Source organism: Pongo pygmaeus, chromosome 18 (assembly GCF_028885625.2).
Source record: "Pongo pygmaeus isolate AG05252 chromosome 18, NHGRI_mPonPyg2-v2.0_pri, whole genome shotgun sequence".
Lineage (NCBI taxonomy): Eukaryota > Metazoa > Chordata > Mammalia > Primates > Hominidae > Pongo > Pongo pygmaeus.
Genome location: NC_072391.2, coordinates 23,991,821 through 24,012,442, shown reverse-complemented (window position 1 = coordinate 24,012,442; position 20,622 = coordinate 23,991,821). Strand labels below are relative to the sequence as shown.

The window sequence follows — 20,622 nt, the reverse complement described above, 5'->3', positions numbered from 1 at the left end:
GGAGGATTGCTTGAGTGCAGGAGTCTGAGGCCAACCTGGGCAACGTAGTGAGATCCTATCTCTACAAAAAAATTTAAAAATCAGCCAGGTATGGTGGTGCATGCCTGTAGTCCTAGCTGCTTGGGAGGGTGAGGTCATGGGGAAAAGCGGATTGCTTGAGCCCTGGAGTTCAAGGTTACAGTGAGCTGTCATTGCACCACTGCACTCCAGCCTGGGTGTCAGAGCAGGACCTTGTCTCTAATAAATAAATAAAATTTTTTAAATGGGGATAGCCATGATGGACTATGGTCATTGCAAGAGCCAAATGAAATTGATCTGTGAACATGTTTTACACATTCTGTTGCTGTCAGGCCTGGGGTGGTTTCAGCTGATCAGATGTTGCTTCCGCCTGACAAGTTGACCTGTGGGGTTCTGAGCATTTGCAAGAATCTCCTCACCCCACCCCCACGTCCTCTGTAACATCTCCCTCCTGCTTGCCCACAGCGTGGGGTTAAAGGCTGAAGCTGGGCAGCAAAGCCTGAACTGTGTTTTCCTGTTGGCAGGGCAAATTCATCCGCATCAACTTCGACGTCACGGGTTACATCGTGGGAGCCAACATTGAGACCTGTATCCTTTTCCTGAGTCTGGGCCAAACGGGTACCCCTGCCCCCTACCAATCTCCTGCCCAGAGGCTGGGAGAGTCCAAGAGCCACCCCTGTCTTCCCAGCCTCTTAGGTTTCTTCCAGAACAAATCTCCCCTTAACAGCAGGCATTGTGGTGCAGTGGTTATACACGTGTGGACCGGACCCCTGGTTTGAACCCTAAACAAGCAGCCTAAGCCTGCATGTAATGCTCAAATGATCTGTCCCTTAGCTGAGTGACCTTGGGTTGGTTACTTCACCTCTCTGTGCCTCATCAGCAAAATGGGGATGATAATGAATGGTACCTGCCTCATAGAAATGTGAGAATAGAGTGAATGAACTCATATAAAGCTCTAGGCAGCATGCAAGGTGCAGAGTAAGGGCTGGCTACGTAGTGTCTGTTGTATGATCTTCACTTCATCCTTATCCAGCCATTGTCCGAGGCCAAATTCTGGACCTGTTGTCCTCTTAAAGAGTTGGTCTGTGATCGGCTCCACTTCTTAGGTAGGAAATTGATGAAAACAGAGTTTACCCAGAAGAATGCTGATATCGCAAGGAACAAGTAGAGCGTCTCTTTCATGAATCTGAGTGGTGAAGTGGAGCCAAGTTAGAAATTTCTGGATGTGGGGGAACAACCAGGTCTAGAGTTCAGTGACTGATCAGCCTCAGGAGATTTGCAGGCGGCCCTAGGGCTCAAGGGTGTCGCATGTTCACAGCTTCCTGTGGAACACGTGCTTGGCAATGAATAGGACCTAGGGGGCTGACTTAGCTTCTTTCTGCACCTGAGGTCCTCTAGCAGCACTTAGTGGTCCCATTTGTCCACGTTATGTGCCCTGGATAAGAGGGTGTGTTGTGGAGTGGCCTCCTCTCCACTGTACTTGTCTAAGCTGTGGGGATTTGGGAAAATCACTGAAGCTCTCTGGGCCTCAGTTTTGCCTCAGTAAAATGGGGGTGATTGCACCTACTTTCTGGAGCTGGTGCAGTGGTTAAATGAAATAATATGCATAATAATATGCACAGCCCTTGGTATGGTGCTGGGCCCAAAGTGAGCATCTCATAGGTGGTGGCTATTGTGTTAACTTAATGTTTTCTACGTTTCTACTTTAATCTGCCCAAACCAGCCAGGATTCCCATCCTGCAGGTGGGAGGGCTGCCAGGCTTCGGTCAAGTCCAGAGCCAGGGCCCTCTTGTCCTGCAGCCCTGCACACACCTCTCAGCAATCCATTTCCTTTGTTTAGAGCAAGCCCCAGGCATAGCCCCGACCTTCTGTCCTCAGCCTTCCTTTTAGATCAGTGGTTCTCAAAGTATGTTTCCAAACCAGCAGCATCAGCATCACTTGGGAGCTCCTTAGAAACACACATCTCAGCCAGGCACGGTGGCTCACGCCTGTAATCCCAGCACTTTGGGAGGCCAAGGCGGGCAGACCACTTGAGATCAGGAGTTCAAGACCACCTGGCCAATATGGTGAAACCCTGTCTACTAAAAACACAAAAATTAGCCAGGCATGGTGGCATGCACCTGTAATCCTAGCACTTTAGGAGGCCAAGGCAGGCAGATCACTTTAGGTCATGGGTTCAAGACCAGCCTGGCTAACAGGGTGAAACCCCATCTCTACTAAAATACAAAAATTAGCCAGGCGTGGTGGCATGCACCTATAGTCCCAGCTACTCAGGAGGCTGAGGCAGGAGAATCGCTTGAACCCAGGAGGCAGAGGTTGCAGTGAGCCAAGATCACACACTGCCCTCCAGCCTGGGTGACAGAGCGAGACTCTGGCTCAAACGTGTGTGTGTGTGTGTGTGTGTGTGTGTGTGTGTGTGTATACCCGTGTACACCATGAGAAAGTCTGAAAATCAGTGCTTTCCAGATTGGACATGGGCTGTGGTAGCCCAGGCACTGCTAGCTGGCTTTAGGACTTGAAGAAGACAAGGTCTGCTGATCTAGCCCCATCATCCCGCACCATCACGCTTAGTGCTGTGGAAATCCACCCAGTACAGTAGCCCAGCCTCCCAGCTGCCCTCTCCCATCACCCCGGCCCCTGTGATCTCCATGCCAGCCTCACCTGCCCTCACCTCTACTCTCCTTCCTGCCACCCCCCATGGCGGAGCAGCTCTCCTGAAATTAATCAGTGTGGCGTGTTTACGGTCTCTCTCCCCTCCGTCCCATCAGACCCCACTCTTGGAACAGAGAACATGGAAGACAGCTTTGCCACTTGCTAGCTGTATGATCTTGAGAAAGGACTTCTCTCCTCTGAGCCTCAGTTTCCCCTTATTGAAAACACCGATAATAGTTGTATTTACTTCCTAGCATACTTTGTGAGGCTTCAGTGAGACAATTTATATCAATCGTTTCACATAGGAATGAATCATAAATCATAGGATCATAGAGGGTGTCATTATTTGTATTCTGTAATGTCTGAAGACAGCTCATTTTAAAGAAAATTTGCTGGTGATGGCTGTTAGGGGAACATCTCATTACCATTACCATCTTCCTGGAGACTTTTTATGCTTTTTCTTTTCACTCTATTCCCCTCCCTTCTTTTTGCATCTGAAGTCTGCTGGCAGCACCCAGTGGTTCCATTTGTCCACAGGGGCGATGGTCAAAGTTAGATGTTACCGATCCCAGGGGCAGAACTGGAAAGTCATCCCGTGTGAATTGGGTGTGACAGGGATGGAGGTGGAAGACCAGAGGAACACCCGCAGTATCCCCAGAATCCCTAACTCCCTCCAAACCAGATCTGCTAGAAAAATCACGGGCAATTCGCCAAGCCAGAGATGAGAGGACATTCCACATCTTTTACTACATGATTGCTGCAGCCAAGGAGAAGATGAGAAGTAAGTGACTAGCAATGACATGTGATTGGGTGGCTTGAACCTTCCCTTTCATCAGAATCCGGGGTTAAGGGATTGGCTATTAAAACAGTCTCAGATCCTGCCAGAAAGGAACATGTCTGTGAGTGACATATGAGCAGTTCTTCATCTCCTCCCAGTGAGTGAGTGTGGCTTGTGTTCAGTCATTCTCATTTACTGAGCACCTACTATGTGACATAGTAGCCATCAACTCCAATTAGACATTAGATCATTAATGATTCATGTCTAATTAGACCAGAGAGCGTCAAGTCCAACTAGACACAATCTATGCCTTCAAGGAAAGGGAGAAAGACATTTGCCTTACTTGCCAATTTATAAAACTTGCAAATATAAAGATGCATTCTGGTTTTATAAGGAATTTGCAGGGGCAGCGGGACTAAGCATTTTTCATTATACATGTTTTGCCAGTGATTTTATAGAACAGGGGTCAAAACTTTTTCTGTAAAAGGCCAGATAGTAAATCTTCAGGCTTTGCAGGCCAGGTGGCTTCTGTCACAGCTATTCAACTCTGCCATTGTAATACAAAAGCAGCCACAGGCAATACATAAACCAACGAGCACAGGCAACACATAAACCAGTGAGCGCAGGCAACACCTAAACCAGTGAGCTCAGGCAACACATAAACTAATGAGTACAGGCAACACATAAACCAATGAACACAGACAACATATAAACCAATGAGCACAGGCAGCACATAAACCAATCAACACAGGCAACACATAAATCAATGAGTGCAGATGCACCACTGTGTTACAATAAAACTTTATTTACAAAAACAGGCAGTGTGCAGAAGTTTGCTGACCTCTGTTGTAGGGAAAAATGTTTTTTTATGTAAATACAATACACTGTATACCAAACTCCAGTAGGAAGTTATGAGTTCTGGACATGCAGTTGTTTACTAACTCTTAAAAATATATACAAATCACATAGCTTAAAAAAGGAATGGATCAGTGACTATCTGTGCATAGTAGAGTCTACATGTTAGTAATAAGTTTTAAGTCTGAAATTTTATAGGAACAATACAGACTTTGCTTTCCATCTCTTTTGTGGCCCAAGGTTAGTTATTTTGGTTAAGACAGTAACCAAAAGGATCTGTGTGAGCTCAGAACTTCACTGCGTCGGAGTGTATTGTAGAGCTCAGCTACTAGGGGGTGGCATTATCCATTATTTAAATTTCCAGGGTGGGGCGAAGTGGCTCTTGCCTGTAATCCCACACTTTGGGAGGCAGAGGCGGGCAGATTACCTGAGGTCAGGAGTTTGAGACCAGCTTGGCCAAGATAGTGAAACCCTGTCTCCCCAAAATACAAAAATTAGCCAGGTGTGGTGGCTGGCACCTGTAATCCCAGCTACTCGGGAGGCTGAGGCAGGAGAATCGCTTGAACCTAGAAGGTGGAGGTTGCAGTGAGCTGACATAGCACCACTGCACTCCAGCCTAGGCAACAGAGTGAGACTCTGTCTCAAAAAATAAAAATAAGTTTCCTTACTGGCTGGCTTTCAGGAACATAGGATGTGAGGTGGAGCAATTTTTGGTAAAGGGAGAATACTGAATGGATTTTTTATGTACCAGCAAACATGATATATTAGCAGTTACAGTGCAGGACCCTGTGGAATGGGCCAGGGAAAAATGTTCACTTTCCTTTTCCTTTTATTTGGCACCAAAGAAAACAGTTTGGTTGTCTGGTACCTTGGGTTCCAGTTTTGTGCTTTGCCTCTGGTCTTCCAGAAATGGGCAAGTATAGGGCTCACAACTAAATTCCCAGGGGCCCTTTGTATTCTAGATGATAGAACTGGAAAGATGTTAGGCTTTTAGAGAGAACCAAATATTCCTAAATGCATCCAAACTCGGGATAATGAAGTCTTGGCAAAGACCTCAATCCTCGTGACTTGAATCAGGCATTTCAAATTAATCCAAAAGTTTGAGTTAACTGATGTCTTCGGTCAATTTAACCTCGAGTTTATCAAGCAACTTCCAAGTGACTTGACCCATAAAAGACCTTTATTTTAAAAGAAAAATATCTTGCTGATGTCTCTCCAAAAGTATAACCGAATCCAGCCTAATTAAAGATTGACCTGGAAGAGGATCCTTGATGTATTGGAGGGTATAATAAAAGCAAATGGTGCAGGAGAAAGAAAGGCAATTATAAAGCTGGGGGTGGAGGAGAAGCTGAACAACAACAAAGGAAATGTAATCATAGGATACAGTTTTACAGAGCATATCTAATTAATGTCATAATAAAAAGGGAGTTGGCAAACTTTTCACTAAAGGGTCAGTAGTAAACGTTTTAGACTTTAAGAACCAGATGGCCTCTGTTGCAACTACTCAACTCTGTTGCCTAGTGAGAAAGCAGCCATGAGAAATAAACAAGGACATCAGAGCAGCTGTGTTTCAATAAAACTTTATTTACAAAAACAACAGGGGACCAGATTTGCCAACCTGTGATATGAGCCTTATATATTGATTCAACTAAAAATAGCTGGGGGTGGCTGGGCACGGTGGCTCACACCTGTAATCCCAGCACTTTGGGAGGCTGAGGCGGGTGGATCACCTGATGTCAGGAGATCGAGACTAGCCTAGCCAACATGGTGAAACCCTGTCTCTACTAAAAATACAACAAATTACCTGGGCATGGTGGTGGGTGCCTGTAATCCCAGCTACTCGAGAGGCAGGAGAATTGTTTGAACCCGGGAGGCAGAGGTTGCCGTGAGCAGCCAATATTGCACCACTGTACTCCAACCTGGGCAAAGGTGAAACTCCCAGTCAAAAAAAAATAGCTGGGGGAAAGGAAAGGTAGTATAAGAAAGCAGCATTTTTGCCTACCATAGCAGGAAGTCACTAGGTACTATCGAAACTTGACATATCCAGAAATTGCCTATTACGACGATTGTGCTTTGCCTCTGGTCTTCCAATAGGCCAAAAGCGCCTGTTACTTTTGGCGCTGAGGACTGGTTTCCTGGAAGAAAATTTTTCCACAGATTGGGCGGGCAGGGTGTGGGGGATGATGTGGGGATGATTCAAGTGTATTACATTTACTGTGCACATTATTATTACATTGTAATACATAATGAAATGATTATACTACTCACCATAATGTAGAATCATTGGGAGCTTGTTTTCCTGCAGTCCCATCGGGGGGTGATGGGGGACAGTGACAGATTATTAGGCATTAGAGTCTTATAAGGAGGGGGTATGTGCAGTTCACAATAGGGTTTGTGCTCCTATGAGAATCTAATGCTGCTACTGATCTGATGGGAAGTGGAGCTCAGACAGTGATGCAAGCGATGGGCAGCAGCTGCAAATAATGCATAAAGCTTCACTCGCTCACCTACTGCTCACCTGCTGCTCACCTCCTGCTGTGTGGCCTGGTTCCTAACATGGACCAGTACTGGTCTATGGCCTGTGGGTTGGGGAACCCTTGGCCTATTATATATAATACATAATGGTATATACATTATAATAGGCTAGTATATATAGTAAGCCTGTTCTGCAGAGAGATAGTGGTAACTGCCAGATAAAAAGCAGCTAAAAGAGATAAAAGCAGGTATTATGGAGTAAGGTAGGAGGTGGAGAAGGGATGTGACAGAAGAATGCTATTTTTCATTATAAACCTTTGGTAGTAATTGATTTTTAAAACTCATGTGCCTGTTTGAATTTGGTAAAAATTTTATAAATACATGAATAAGGCCGGGTGCGGTGGCTCACGTCTGTAATCCCAGAACTTTGAGAGGCCAAGGTGGGTGGATCACCTGAGGTCAGGAGTTCAAGACTAGTGTGGTCAACATGGTGAAACCCCATCTCTACTAAAAATACCAAATTTAGCTGGGCGTGGTGGCGGGCGCCTGTAATCCCAGCTACTCAGGAGGTTAAGGCTGGAGAATCGCTTGAACCCGGGAGGCGGAGGTTGCAGTGAGCCGAGATCGCACCACTGCACTCCAGCCTGGATGACAGAGTGAGACTCTGTCTCAAAAAAAAAAAAAAAAAAAAAAAAAAGAGTAATGGTTGATCTAACTCTTCTGACAGCTTTGTCTCTGAAGGCAGGGTGCCTCTGGACAATTGAGGTAAAGGCATCCCTTCCTCCAGGTAAATGTAACTTTGTGCCAGGGATTGTGGCTTAGCAAGCAGAACCAAGGCTGGATATCAGCTGCAGTCACTGGTGCAGTGCACAACCTGCACCACTACGCAAGGCTGGCAGTGGTTGGTGAGGCTGTCTACATGACGATGCATGAGGGTTTTAAATGGTCCAAGCCTTGAGAAAGGGAAAGGAATTATGATGGCCCAGACCCTTGACCAGATCTCTATCTCATGTTGAAATTAGAAGTGTGTCTTATTGACTCTGACCTCTCTTCCTCTCCTTCTAGGTGACTTGCTTTTGGAGGGCTTCAACAACTACACCTTCCTCTCCGATGGCTTTGTGCCCATCCCAGCAGCCCAGGATGATGAGATGTTCCAGGAAACCGTGGAGGCCATGGCGATCATGGGTTTCAGCGAGGAGGAACAGCTATGTAAGTCTCACACCTTGAGTCTGGAGGGTAGCCTGCCTGGATACCAATGGAACCTGTTGAGAACTCTTTTCTGGTCAGGACAGATTTCTGCTCTCTGAATTCCCCACCTTCCATTAAAAAAAGAAAGGAAAATGAATTTTATTCTAGGTGGTTTGTTTGTATTGTAGAAAAGTGGCTGTATAACTAGGACTCTTTTAGTTGCAAGTAACCCGAGTTGGCTTAAACCAAAGGGAAAGTGACTAACTCACAATGTTGATAAGTTCAGGGAGGTTAGGCACAGTGGCTCAGGCCTGTAGTCTCGCGCTTTGGGAGGCCAAGGTGGGCAGATCACTTTAGGTCAGGAGTTCAAGACCAACCTGGTCAATTTGGTGAAACCCAGTCTCTACTAAAAATACAAAAAATTTAGCCAGGGCTGGTGGTGCACACTTGTAGTCCTAGCTACTCAGGAGGCTGAGGTGGGAGGATTGCTTGAACCCAGAAGGCAGAGGTTGCAGTGAGCTAAGATCACACCACTCCACTCCAGCTTGGGAAATGGAGCTAGACTCCATCTCAAAAAAAAAAAAAAAAAAAAGTTCAGGAATTCAAGCTTCAGGTACAGTGAGATCTAGGTGTTCAAAAGATTTTTCTAGAACCTAATTTCTTGTCTTCTATCTCTCTCTTGATTACATTGTTTCTCTGTAGGATGCAGTTTGTTGACAGCAACATGTCTGGGTTCCAGCCCTTATATTCTTTGGGTTTATATCCAAAGAACAGAGTAGATTCCTGGCTTAAGTCCCTGAACGGTGTGTCATTGACTCTGATTGGTTAGCTTAGGTTGATATGCACATTCCTGAGCTATGCAGCATAGGCAGGGTTGTGGAAAGCACAAGGTGGTTTCATTATGGTCCCTAAGAATGGATTCTTGGAGCTGAAGGTAGAGATGTTGGCCTCATCAGGAACATGTGGGCAGGGTTTAGGGGAGGGGGAGTGATCGAGGCAGTGGATTTACTCAGGCTCTTCCTGGAGGGGTTGCTCTGGTGATCGATTGATACTGATCAAAATCATCCAACCAATGGCCAAGAAACACACTGGGTCTTGAGAACAGGACAGCTCAGAAAGAAATTCTTGGTCAGGACGCTGTGTTTCTGAAATGATTTTCCTTCTGGGTTAGATGTGCCTCAGTGTTCAAGGTTAATCTCTTTCAGGAACACCAGGCCAGAACTGTGGAAAGTTTCCCTTCCTTCCCACGCCTACGCCTGGTTGGAGCCCCAGAATAGCACTGAGGTTGCTGAAATGCTGCATAAGGGGAGGGGCAGCTCCTCCAAAGATAACTTGGGGTCTAGAAAAATAAGGCTCTATGGGTCGGTTGACAAATGAATGGTGTGTGTGGGTCTTGGCCAGGGTCCCACATCAGAATCTAGTGCTGATAGCCTCCTTGTCTGAATGACATAGGCTCTCCAAGAATGATTCATTTTATTTGGGACAGGGGTCAGTTTTGCTTCTAATCTTGCTTTTAAATAACAATGAACAATGGTTAAGTATTTGCTGTGTGCCAGGAATTTACCAAATCCTTTTTTCTTAATGTACTACACTGTTCAGTATAGTTTTATTTAAATAATAAAAAACTGGAACAGGCTGGGCACAGTGGCTCATGCCTGTAATCCCAGCATTTTGAGACACTGAGGCAGGAGGATTGCTTGAGCCCAGGAGTTCGAGACCAGCCTGGACAACATAGTGAGACTCTGTCTGTACAAAAAAAAATAAAGAAAATAGAAAAAAACTGGAACAAACTAAAATAGGTTGATTGATAGAGGGTTTATTAAATCATTGTCTGTCCTTGTGAAAGAAAACAATGAGACCATTTAAATTGTTTTGCTGGGCATGGTGGCTCACGCCTGTAATTCTAGCACTTTGAGAGGCCAAGGCAGGCAGATCACTTGAGCTCGAGTTTGAGACCAACCTGGGCAACATGGCAAGATCCCTTCTCTACAAATAATACAAAAAATTAACTGGGTGTGGTGGTACACACTGTAGTCCCAGCTAGTTGGGAGACTGAGGCGGGAAGATTGCTTGAGCCCAGGAGGTCGAAGCTGCAGTGAGCCGAGATCACGCCACTCTGTCACCTAGGCTGGAGTACAGTGGCGCAGTCTCAGCTTCCTGCAACCTCTGCCTTGCAGGCTCAAGCAGTTCTCCCAGCTCAGTCTCTCAAGTCATTGGGACTGCAGGCATGTGCTACCACGTCTGGCTAATTTTTGATTTTAGGGTTTTTGTTTTGTTTCATCTGAGATGGAGGCTCGCTATTGTCACCCAGTCTGGAGTGCAGTGGCACGACCTCGGCTCACTGCAACCTCTGCCTCCCGGGTTCAAGCAATTCTCTTAGCTCAGCCTCCCAAGTAGCTGGGATTACAGATGCCCACCACCATGCCCCGCTATTTATTTTTTGTATTTTTAGTAGAGACTGGGTCTCACCATGTTGGCCAGGTTGGTCTTAAACTCCTGACCTCAGATGATCCACCCGTCTTGGCCTCCCAGAGTGCTGGGATTACAGGTGTGAGCCACCATGCCCAGCCCCCAGTGTTCTCAATGTACATTGGCACTTGCCAATTTCCACTTTAACCACAGAGACCAGACCCCAGGCCTGACACCTTTGGCAGGCCCAAGCATCTAGCTAGAATTTGGTAATACTGTTTTCCTTGTATTTATATTTATAATTGCCATCTATTTAAGGCAAGTGAAGATGATTTTTCACTTAAGATAGAGAAAGTTTTCTATTAAAACAAATGTAAGGAAGGAGAAGGAAGTAAATTTAAAGAAAATGGTTAAGCAAATAATGGAGCAGATGGTACACAGAGCAAGCATTCAGATGATGGCATGCAAATGACCAACTCTCATGGGAACCAACTTAGTCCCAAATGTACACCAACCCCATTTATAAACCGAGAGCAACTTCTAAACCCTCCATCAAGGGGCCTATGGAGAAGGGGGTGGGTCAGGCTCCAGGCTGGAGCTTCATGAGGCTCCAAGTGACCAGGGGAGACCAGGATTTTCCCCACCACTTTGGATTCTTCAGCCTTGAACTCCTGGGCTCAAGATATCCTTATGTGCCACCATGCCTGGCTAATTTTCTTTTTTCTTTTTTTTTTTTTTTTTTTTTGAGAGGGAGTCTCACTCTGTCACCCAGGCTGGAGTGCAGTGGCGCGATCTCAGCTCACTGCAAGCTCTGCCTCCTCCCAGGTTCATGCCATTCTTCCACCTCAGCCTCCGAGTAGCTGGGACTACAGGTGTCCACCACCATGCCTGGCTAATTTTGTTTTTGTATTTTTAGTAGAGATAGGGTTTCACCGTGTTAGCCAAGATTGTATCAGTCTCCTGACCTTGTGATCCACCTACCTCAGCCTCCCCAAGCGCTGGGATTACAGGTGTGAGCCACCGCACCTGGCCCATGCCTAGCTAATTTTTTAATTTTTTATAGAGACAGGGTCTTGCTATGTTGTCCATGCTGGTCTTGAACACCTAGCCTCAAGCAATCCCCCGCCTCAGCCCCCCAAATCCTTGGGATTACAGCCATGAGTCACCATGCCTGGCCTGGTTATGCTGTTTCTAACATATTTTTAAGATGATAAATAAAATCATCTAAATTGTCCATCCTGTGTCCCCTTGGTGGCACACATGTCTGGTGTTGGAAAGTCCTGTTTCTTATTCCTCAGTAAGAAGAGAGGTATAAGGCCACTGTAAAAAATTAGCACAAACTTGATGTCTTAAAACAACAGGAATTTATTTTCTCCCAGTTCTGGAGCCCAGGGTTCTGAAATCAAGGTGTCGGCAGGAGCCAGGCATAATGGCTCATCCCTGTAATCCCAGCACTTTGGGAGGCCAAGGCGAGAAGATCGTTTGCAGCCAGGAGTTCAAGACCAGCCTGAGCAACATAGCAAGACCGCTTCTATACTAAAAATTAAAAAAAAATTTTTTTTTTTTAAAGACAAGGTGCTGGCATGGGTTGTTGCTTCTGGAGGCACTGAGGGAGATCTGTTCCTTGCCTCTGTCCTGGCTTCTGGTGGCTCTGGCAGTTCCTGGCTTTTCCTTGGCTTGTCTCACTCCAGTCTCTGCCTCATCCTTCATGTGGCATTCTACTCTGTGGGTCTTCTCTTCTGTCCATCATAGACACTTGACATTAAATATAGGGCCCACCAGGTTAATCCAAGATGATCTCATCTTGAGATCTTTTGCTTGATTCCATCTGCAAAGACCTTTTTTTCCAAAATAGGCCACGTTCAGGCTGGGCGCAGTGGCTCACGCCTGTAATCCCAGCTCTCAGGGAGGCAGAGGCAGGAGGATAGCTTGAGCCCAGGAGTTCGAGACCTGCCTGAGTAATATAGTGAGACCCCGCTCTCCACAAAAAGGAAAAAAAAAATAAGTGTAACCCCCCCAAATTAGGCCACATTCATAGGTTCCAGGTGGATATATTTTAGAAAGACCAACCTTCAACCTAATATAGGTGGCTTCCACTCTTTACCACCTACTAGCCAGGCCCTTGCTCAGCATCTTACAAGACCTAAACTTCACAAAGTAGGTACTACTGTTACCATCTCCGTTTTGCAGATAGGGAAACTGAGGCTCATGGGACTTATTGAGACTCATGTAGAGTCTCTATCCTCTATTCATCCATGATTCATCCATCAATCCATCCTGTATTCATCCATCTATCCTCTACTCATCCTTCCATCACCCATCCATCCATCACCCATCCATCCCTCCATCTACCCACCCATCCATTCTTCCATAAACCCATCCTCTATATATTTATATATTCATTCATCCATCCACCCTCCATCTGCCATCCGTCCATCTCCCTCCCTCCCCATGTGTATCTGGACCCTGAACTAGGCTTTGGAAATTCAAAGATGATGAGATTTATAAGAAACAAAGCTGGGATTTGAACTCAGGACTCTAACTGCAGAGTGCGTGCTTTGCACCAGTGCACCAGGATGCTGCCAGCTGTCACCACCCTTGCTGTGTTGTGTCTCCTCACTGGTTTACTTCTTTGCTGTGTGCTAACTCTGCCCCAAGGCTCATCTCTTATGGCCTGGGAGCAGTGGCGTTCTTTTGCCACTTCTGGAATTACATTAACTATACCAGAAAGTGCAAATCAGTGGTTCCTGAGCCCACAGGAGAGATTGGCCACTACAACCTTCAAAATTTTTAAATATTGGTTCCTAAAGTTTAAATATGGGTAGGCCGGGCACTGTGGCCTGTAATCCCAGCACTATGGGAGGCCAAGGCACATGGATCACTTGAGATTAGGAGTTTGAGACCAGCCTGGCCAACATGGTGAAACTCCGTCTCTACTAAAAATAGAAAAATTAGCCAGGTGTGGTGGCACACGCCTGTAATCCCAGCTGCTCTGGAGGCTGAGGCAGGAGAATTCCCCTGAACCCGGGAAGTGCGGAGGTTGCAGTGAGCCGAGATTGCACCAATGCACTCCAACCTGGGTGACAGCAAGACTCCGTCTCACAAAAAAAAAAAAAAAAAAAACCATGGGTAGACTTCACATAAAAACTCTGGGTTTCCATTATCTGGAAAAATCAGAAGTTCTAGCAACACTGGGCTAGATGGAGTAGCTGCTGGTCCCTTCAGATGGGTTTGTGGCCTCCTTGGGTCCCCACAGTCCTCATTAGTTGGCTTTGTTCATTTAGACCAGTGGTTCTCTGCCAGAGGTGAGTTTGCCTCCCAGGGGACATTTAGTAGTGTCTGGTGACATCTGTGGTTGTCACAACTCTGTCGGGGTAAGCACCACTGACATCTAGTGGTTGGAGACCAGGGATGCTACTAAACTTCCCATGATGCCCAGGGCAGCTCCCCACAATAGAGAATTATCTGGCCCAGAATTTCTGCAGTGACAAGATTGAGAAACCCTGAGTTGGCTGGCTCACCTGGGCTGTGCAGGCATTTCAGCAATCTTTAGTGTAAATTTACACTTTTAAAACTGTTAGTACAACTCTTCATAGTTTACAAAGCCTCTTTCATAGATGTTATGGTTAAAAGGAAGTGTCTTTCCAAGCCCTGTCATCAGCAGCTTCATTCATTTTGGGGAGAAGGCTTTCTGCCATAGTGAGTGGGAGCAAATGGGTGGGCGGTCAGCAGCTGGGTCCTTTTGCTGAGCTGAACCAGGGACCCCATGGTGTGAGAATAGCTGTTGTGAAGGGCCTTGTAATGTCTGCTTTGGACTGAAGAACCAGAGAAGTCTGGGATCTCTAGGCTTTGTTCCTGGAACATAGTGACTGATTTGAAGCCAGAACTCTGGGTGATTTGTACCTGAGTTAAGCTAAGCCAAGAATTTGTGTTAATCATCATCCATTCTCCATCCATCCATCCATCTACCATCCATCCATCCATCCATCTACCATCCATCCATCTGTCATCCTTCCATCCATCCATTCATCCATCCATTCATCCATCTATCTATCATCCATCCATCAATCCTCTATCCATTCCTCCATCCATCATCATCCATCCATCCATCCTCTGTCCATTCCATCTATCCATCTATCCTCTATCCATCCATGTATCCATCCATCCATCATCCATCTGTCCTCTATCCATGCATTATTCATCCATCAATCTATCCTCTATTCATCCATCTATACTCTACTCATCCATCCTTCACCCATTCATCTACGCACCCATCCATTCCTCCATTCATCCATGAACACATCCTCTATCCATTTATTCATTCATTGATTCATCCATCCATCCACCTTCCACCTACCATCCATCTATCTCTCTCCCTCCCTCCCATGTGTATCAGGATCCTGGACTAGGCTTTGGAATTTCAAAGATGATTAGGGCAGGCCCCCAACTCTCCAGAAACTCATCGTCTTGTGGGGATTTCAGACATAGAAACTATTTTAACAGTAACATGGCCTGAGTATGGAGTCAGAAAGGTTCCAAGTATTCTGGGAACACAGCGTTTTTGTTTGGAGACACCTGAACAACAAATGGAAACAAATGTATATCTTCTTCATCCCAACATGGGCATCTGGTACACCCAGCAGAGTATGTAAGAAGCACAGGGTTTTTATTTCAAAAATCCTTTTATTGACATATGATTTACATGTAGAAAATTGTGTATGCCATAGCGTTCAGTGCAAAGAATTATTATAAACTGAACACGCCTGTGTAATTAGAATCCATTTTAAATAAGAGAATGCCACCAGCCCCACAGAAGCTCCCACGTGCACCTTCTAGAAGCTTCCCTCAATTAAGGATAATCATTATCCTGATTTCTAACAGCATCGATTAGTTTTGCCTTTTCTTGGATGGACTGTCTATATATGGACTTAGACAGTATGTTCTTATTTCCATCTGTCCTCTTTTGTTCAGTATTTGTGTCTGGAAGATAAGTCAGGGTTTTTTTTTTGTCTTAGAGACAGGATCTCCCTACATTGCCCAGGCTGTATCAAGCTCCTGGCTTCAAGCAGTTCTCCCACCTCAGCCTCCCAAAGTGCTGGGGTCGCAGGCATGAGTCACCATGCTGGCCCCAATACATCAGTTTTGATTTTTGGTAATTGTAGCTCATTCATTCTCACTGTTCTGTGGCAGAGGTTGCTAACACATTTTTCTGTAAAGGGTCAGATAGTAAATTCTTTAGCCTTTGTAGGCCAGACGATCTTTGTTGCAACTCATGAACTCTGCCAGTGTAGCATGCAAATAGTTATAGACAATATGTAAATGAATGAGTATAGCTGTGTTCCACTAAAACTTTATGTATAATAGCAAGCAGTGGGCCAGATTTGGTCCATGGGCTATAATTTGCCAGTCCCTGCTGCGTGGTATTCCATTGTAATGCAAGGTTTTAAGCAACCATATGAAAATATTGAGCTCAGAATTTAGTTTCTTCAGAGGAAAGATGTAGGCTGACTCTGGGTCCCCAGTGGCTTTAGGCTCCAAAACTCCAGGGTTCCTTGGCATTGACCTCTGTGTCTGCTCTGCTCTTCTCTCCCCACCTCAGCCATATTGAAGGTGGTATCATCGGTCCTGCAGCTTGGAAATATCGTCTTCAAGAAGGAAAGAAACACAGACCAGGCGTCCATGCCAGATAACACAGGTACTTGCCACCTTTTCCCAATGACCAATGACTTTGGGGTTGGGAGGTGGGGAAGGTGACATTTAACCATTGGTTATTTTTCAAGGTGAAGGTATCTGGGATTTTAACAACAGATGGACTAGGTTCTTATCACTCACTTTTCTTTTTTCAAACTTTTCAGTGCTCAAGACCCTATGTGGAAAGTTATTGAATCAGAGTGTAGGGATAAAAAAAAAAAACCTAATAGTTTTATTTATTTGTTCTTTTTTTAAAATACAAAATTTTACAAGTTTTAATAGAAACGAGGTCTCGCTGTGTTGCCCAAGCTGATCTTGAACTCCTGAGCTCAAGTGATCCTCCCACCTTGGCCTCCTAAAATGCTGGGATTACAGGCAAGAGTCATCATATCCCACCCCAATAGTGACCAGACAAGATCCTGAGGGACCCTCTCTTCTAAAATACTCCACTTAATTGTTTTGTTAAAGAAATATTTCTCAAGCCCCTGCAATATGCCACTGGGATACAGCAGGAAATGACACAAGAATAGCTCTTCTTACGGTATCTGTGGTCGTCTTGGGGAGACAGACCTCAATTGCCCTGAGAATTAGGGGTGCCAGATAAAATACAGGATGTCCAGATAAATTTCAATTTTAGGTAAACAACAAACCTTTTTTAAAATTTTAAGTATGTCCCTTGTAACATTTGGACCATGATTATACCAAAAGAGTATTCTTGTTTATCTGAAATTCAGGTTTAACTGAGCATCCTGTAATTTTCCCCCTAAATCTGATAAATCTACCCACAAATAAACAGTATTTTTTGTTTTGAGAAGCTGGCCTGGCTACCACTATGCTTATTAGTGGCTGAGCTGAGAGCAAAACTTAGGTTTCTTATTTCCCAGCCCAGGCTGTATATTGTGTTGCTTTTTCCTGCTCCCTAGAGCCCACCTTGATCAAACCTGTTGCAACCGCTTACTGGGTTTACCTTGCCCACTGCCTAGTCAGAGCCAATTAATCAAGACAGGGGAATTGCGATAGAGAAAGAGTAATTCACGCAGAGCCGGCTGCATGGGAGAACAGAGTTTTATTATTACTCAAATCAGTCTCCTTGAGCATTTGGGAATCAGAGTTTTTAAGCATAATGTGGTTAGGGGGAGGCCAGTGAGTTGGGGATGCTGATTGGTTGGGTCGGAGATGAAATCACAGGGAGTCGAAGCTGTCCTCTTGCCCTGAGTCAGTTCCTGGATAGAAGCCGTAAAATCAGATTAGCCAGTTTCTCAATCTGGGTGGTGTCAGCTGATCCACCTGGTGCCAGGGTCCACAAAAATATCTCAAGCACTGATCTTAGGTTTTACAATAGTGATGTTATCCCCAGGAGCGATTTAGGGAGGGTCAGACTCTTGTAGCCTCCAGTTACAGAACTCCTAAACCATAATTTTTAATCTTTGGGCTAATTTGTTATTCCTACAAAGGCAGTCTAGTCCCCAGGCAAGAAGGGGGTTTGTTTTGGAAAAGGGTTCTTGTGTTTTAAACTATAAACTAAGAGGCTGGGCATGGTGGCTCATGCCTGTAATCCTAGCATTTTGGGAGGCCAAGGCGGGTGGATCACTTGAAGTCAGGAGTTCAAGACCAGCCTCGCCAATATGGTGAAACCCCATCTGTACTAAAAATACAAAAATTAGCTGGGCATGGTGGCAGGTGCCTGTAGTCCCAGCTACTCAGGAGGCTGAGGCAGGAGAATTGCTTGAACCCAGGAGGCAGAGATTGCAGTGAGCCAAGATTGTGCCACTGTGCTCCAGCCTGGGTGACAGAATGAGACCCTGTCTCAAAAAAAAAAAAAAAATCTATAAACTAAGTTCATCCCAAAGGTAATTCGACTTACACCCAGGAATCGTTCAGTGGAGCTTGGAAGTTAGAAGCAAGATGGAGTCGGTTAGGTCAGATGTTGTTCAGTGTCTCAGTTATAATTTTGCAGTGGCAGTTTCATTCTCAGGTGTTTGTTATATATTAGAGTCCCTAAATCTGGCAAATTAATGGAATCCAGATGCCAAGGAAAGACCTCAGGGAAAGAGAAATGAAAAAGCGTTCTTGCCAAGAGATGGGGGAAAAAATCCTAAAATAACTCTATTTACTATGTCTTGCACATGCAAAGCAGCATGTAATGCTATTTTCATGTTAAGGGATCAGCTCATGGTCATACCACTTGGCTTCAGCCTGGGTGACAGGAAGATTGCAGCTCAAAAAAAAAAAGAGCATTTAGGTTGATTCTAGTATTTTGCTATTGCAAACAATGCTGCAACACATATCCTAGAAGGGTGAAACAAATGTTTATTGAATAGTAAGTATTCAATAAATGTTACTATTAGTAACTATTTAATACTTACTAAGTAACTATTAAATAAATCTCAGGGGCCAGTGGCTCACGCCTGTAATCCCAGCACTTGGGGAGGCCGAGGCAGGCGGATTGCCTGAGTTCAGGACTTCAAGACCAGCCTGGGCAACATGCTGAAATTCCGTCTCTACTAAAATACAAAAGAAATTAGCTGGGTGTGGTGGCAGGCACCTGTAATCCCAGCTACTCAGGAGGCTGAGGCAGGAGAATTGCTTGAACCCGGGAGGCGGAGGTTGCAGTGAGCTGAGATTGTGTCTCTGCACTCCAGCCTGGGCGACAGAGCGAGATTCCATCTCCAAAAATAAAAATAAAATAAAAATAAATCTATCTATCTATCTATCTATCTATCTATCTATCTATCTATCTATCTATCATCTCAGGGACTTTACATACTTTACCTTATTTAGTCCTGGGTACCAACAAGGTACTGAAGAGCTGACCCTTTTTAAAGCTGAGAAAAGCAAGATTCTGGGAGGGTAAAGAGCTTTTCCAAAGTCACATGACTTGGAAGTGTGAAGGGACAGGGACTTGAGACTAGAACTACCTGACCCTAAACCCCCAACTGGGGCCTACTTCAGCCCACCCCAATCATTGCCTCTCAGCAAAATACTGGGGAGTGTGACCACTAATGACAGCAGCCTTTAGGACACTTCAAGCTATATTCACTGTCAGCGGGTCCCATTTCCCCAAGAGAACCCGGTGTATTCACACATCACAAATGTCCCATGTGATGTGCCTTTCTGCCAAGCTGTTTCTTTTGTGATGCACTCGAGGTGTTTCTTTTCTCCATCCAGCTGCTCAGAAAGTTTGTCACCTCATGGGAATTAATGTGACAGATTTCACCAGATCCATCCTCACTCCTCGTATCAAGGTTGGGCGAGATGTGGTACAGAAAGCCCAGACAAAAGAACAGGTAATGATGTACCTTCCGTTTGCTTATCACTTACCCATCCATGCACCCACCCATCTGTCCATTCATCCATCTATCCACCTGTTCACTCATTCATGTATTCATCAATCCATTCACCTACGGTCTGCCTCTGCATCTGTCCATCCATCCATCTTTCTGTCCACTCATTCATCTGTCTGTTCATCCATCCATCCATCCATCTGCCCATCTATCTGTTCACCCATCATCTGTCCATCCCTCACTCATCCATCTGTCCATCCATGACCCAGCCATCTGTCCATCCATCCATCACCCATCCAGCTGTCATTCCATTCATTCATTCATTCATTCATTCATCTGTCCATCCATCCACCCATCCATCTCTTTGTCCCTCATTTATTCAATACTAGAATATTCAAAGTCCCATGTCAGGTTTTGTTTGTTTGTTTTTTGTTTTTGAGCCAGAGTCTTGCTCCGTCGCCCAGGGTGGGGTGCAGTGGTGCCATGGCAGCTCACTGTAGCCTCTGCCTCCCAGATTTAAATGATTCTCCAGCCTCAGTCTCCCAAGCAGGCATGCACCTGCATGGGACTACAGGCATGCACCACAACGCCTGGCTAATTTTTGTATTTTTAGTAGAGACGGGTTTTTGCTATGTTGGTCAGGCTGGTCTTGAACTCCTGACCTCAAGTGACCCACCTACCTCGGCCTCCCAAAGTGCTGGGATTACAGTGTGAGCCACCACGCCCGGCCAAGAATAAAAATCTTCACCACCAGCCTGGCTTATGTGAGAATGGAACCCATTGAGAATAACTGGGTTCCCCTGGTTCCCCTCTGCAGGCTGACTTTGCTGTAGAGGCTTTGGCCGAGGCAACATATGGGCGCCTTTTCCGCTGGATACTCACCTGTGTGAACAAAGCCTTGGACAAGACCCATCGGCAAGGGGCTTCCTTCCTGGGGATCCTGGATATAGCTAGATTTGAGATCTTTGAGGTACAGCTCGGTGGGATTGTAAGAGCCATGGTCTTGGTTCTCTGAGATGGGCTTTTTCTTGGAGGAATCATGATTTTGGAGAAAGGCATATAGATGGCTACTGTAGGGTAAGAGGCTCTCTAGTTAGGGGTGAATCCTTGAGGGTATAAGAGACAGAAATCCAACAGGAAATGCATTGGTTTCTGGAACTGAGAAGGCCAGACATGTAGCTGGATCCTGTAGGCAGGATCTGATCTCCCACCATCATTCTTTCTCTCTGTGCCTTCCTCCATATTGGCTCCATTCGCAAGCAGGCTCTCCCC

General features: G+C 45.4%; 1 protein-coding gene across 1 annotated transcript in view; it reads left to right on the top strand.

Annotated features, from left to right (window-relative positions):
• The first annotated feature begins 547 nt into the window (after positions 1-547).
• Positions 548-20,622, top strand: part of LOC129016287 (myosin-11-like) — a 62,113-nt gene continuing 42,038 nt past the window's right edge. The window contains 6 exon segments of the mRNA XM_054455565.2: positions 548-606; positions 3,353-3,451; positions 7,844-7,987; positions 15,975-16,070; positions 19,235-19,353; positions 20,168-20,320. Of these exon segments, the coding sequence (XP_054311540.2) occupies positions 3,421-3,451; positions 7,844-7,987; positions 15,975-16,070; positions 19,235-19,353; positions 20,168-20,320 (543 nt within the window). The 5' untranslated portion in view covers positions 548-606; positions 3,353-3,420.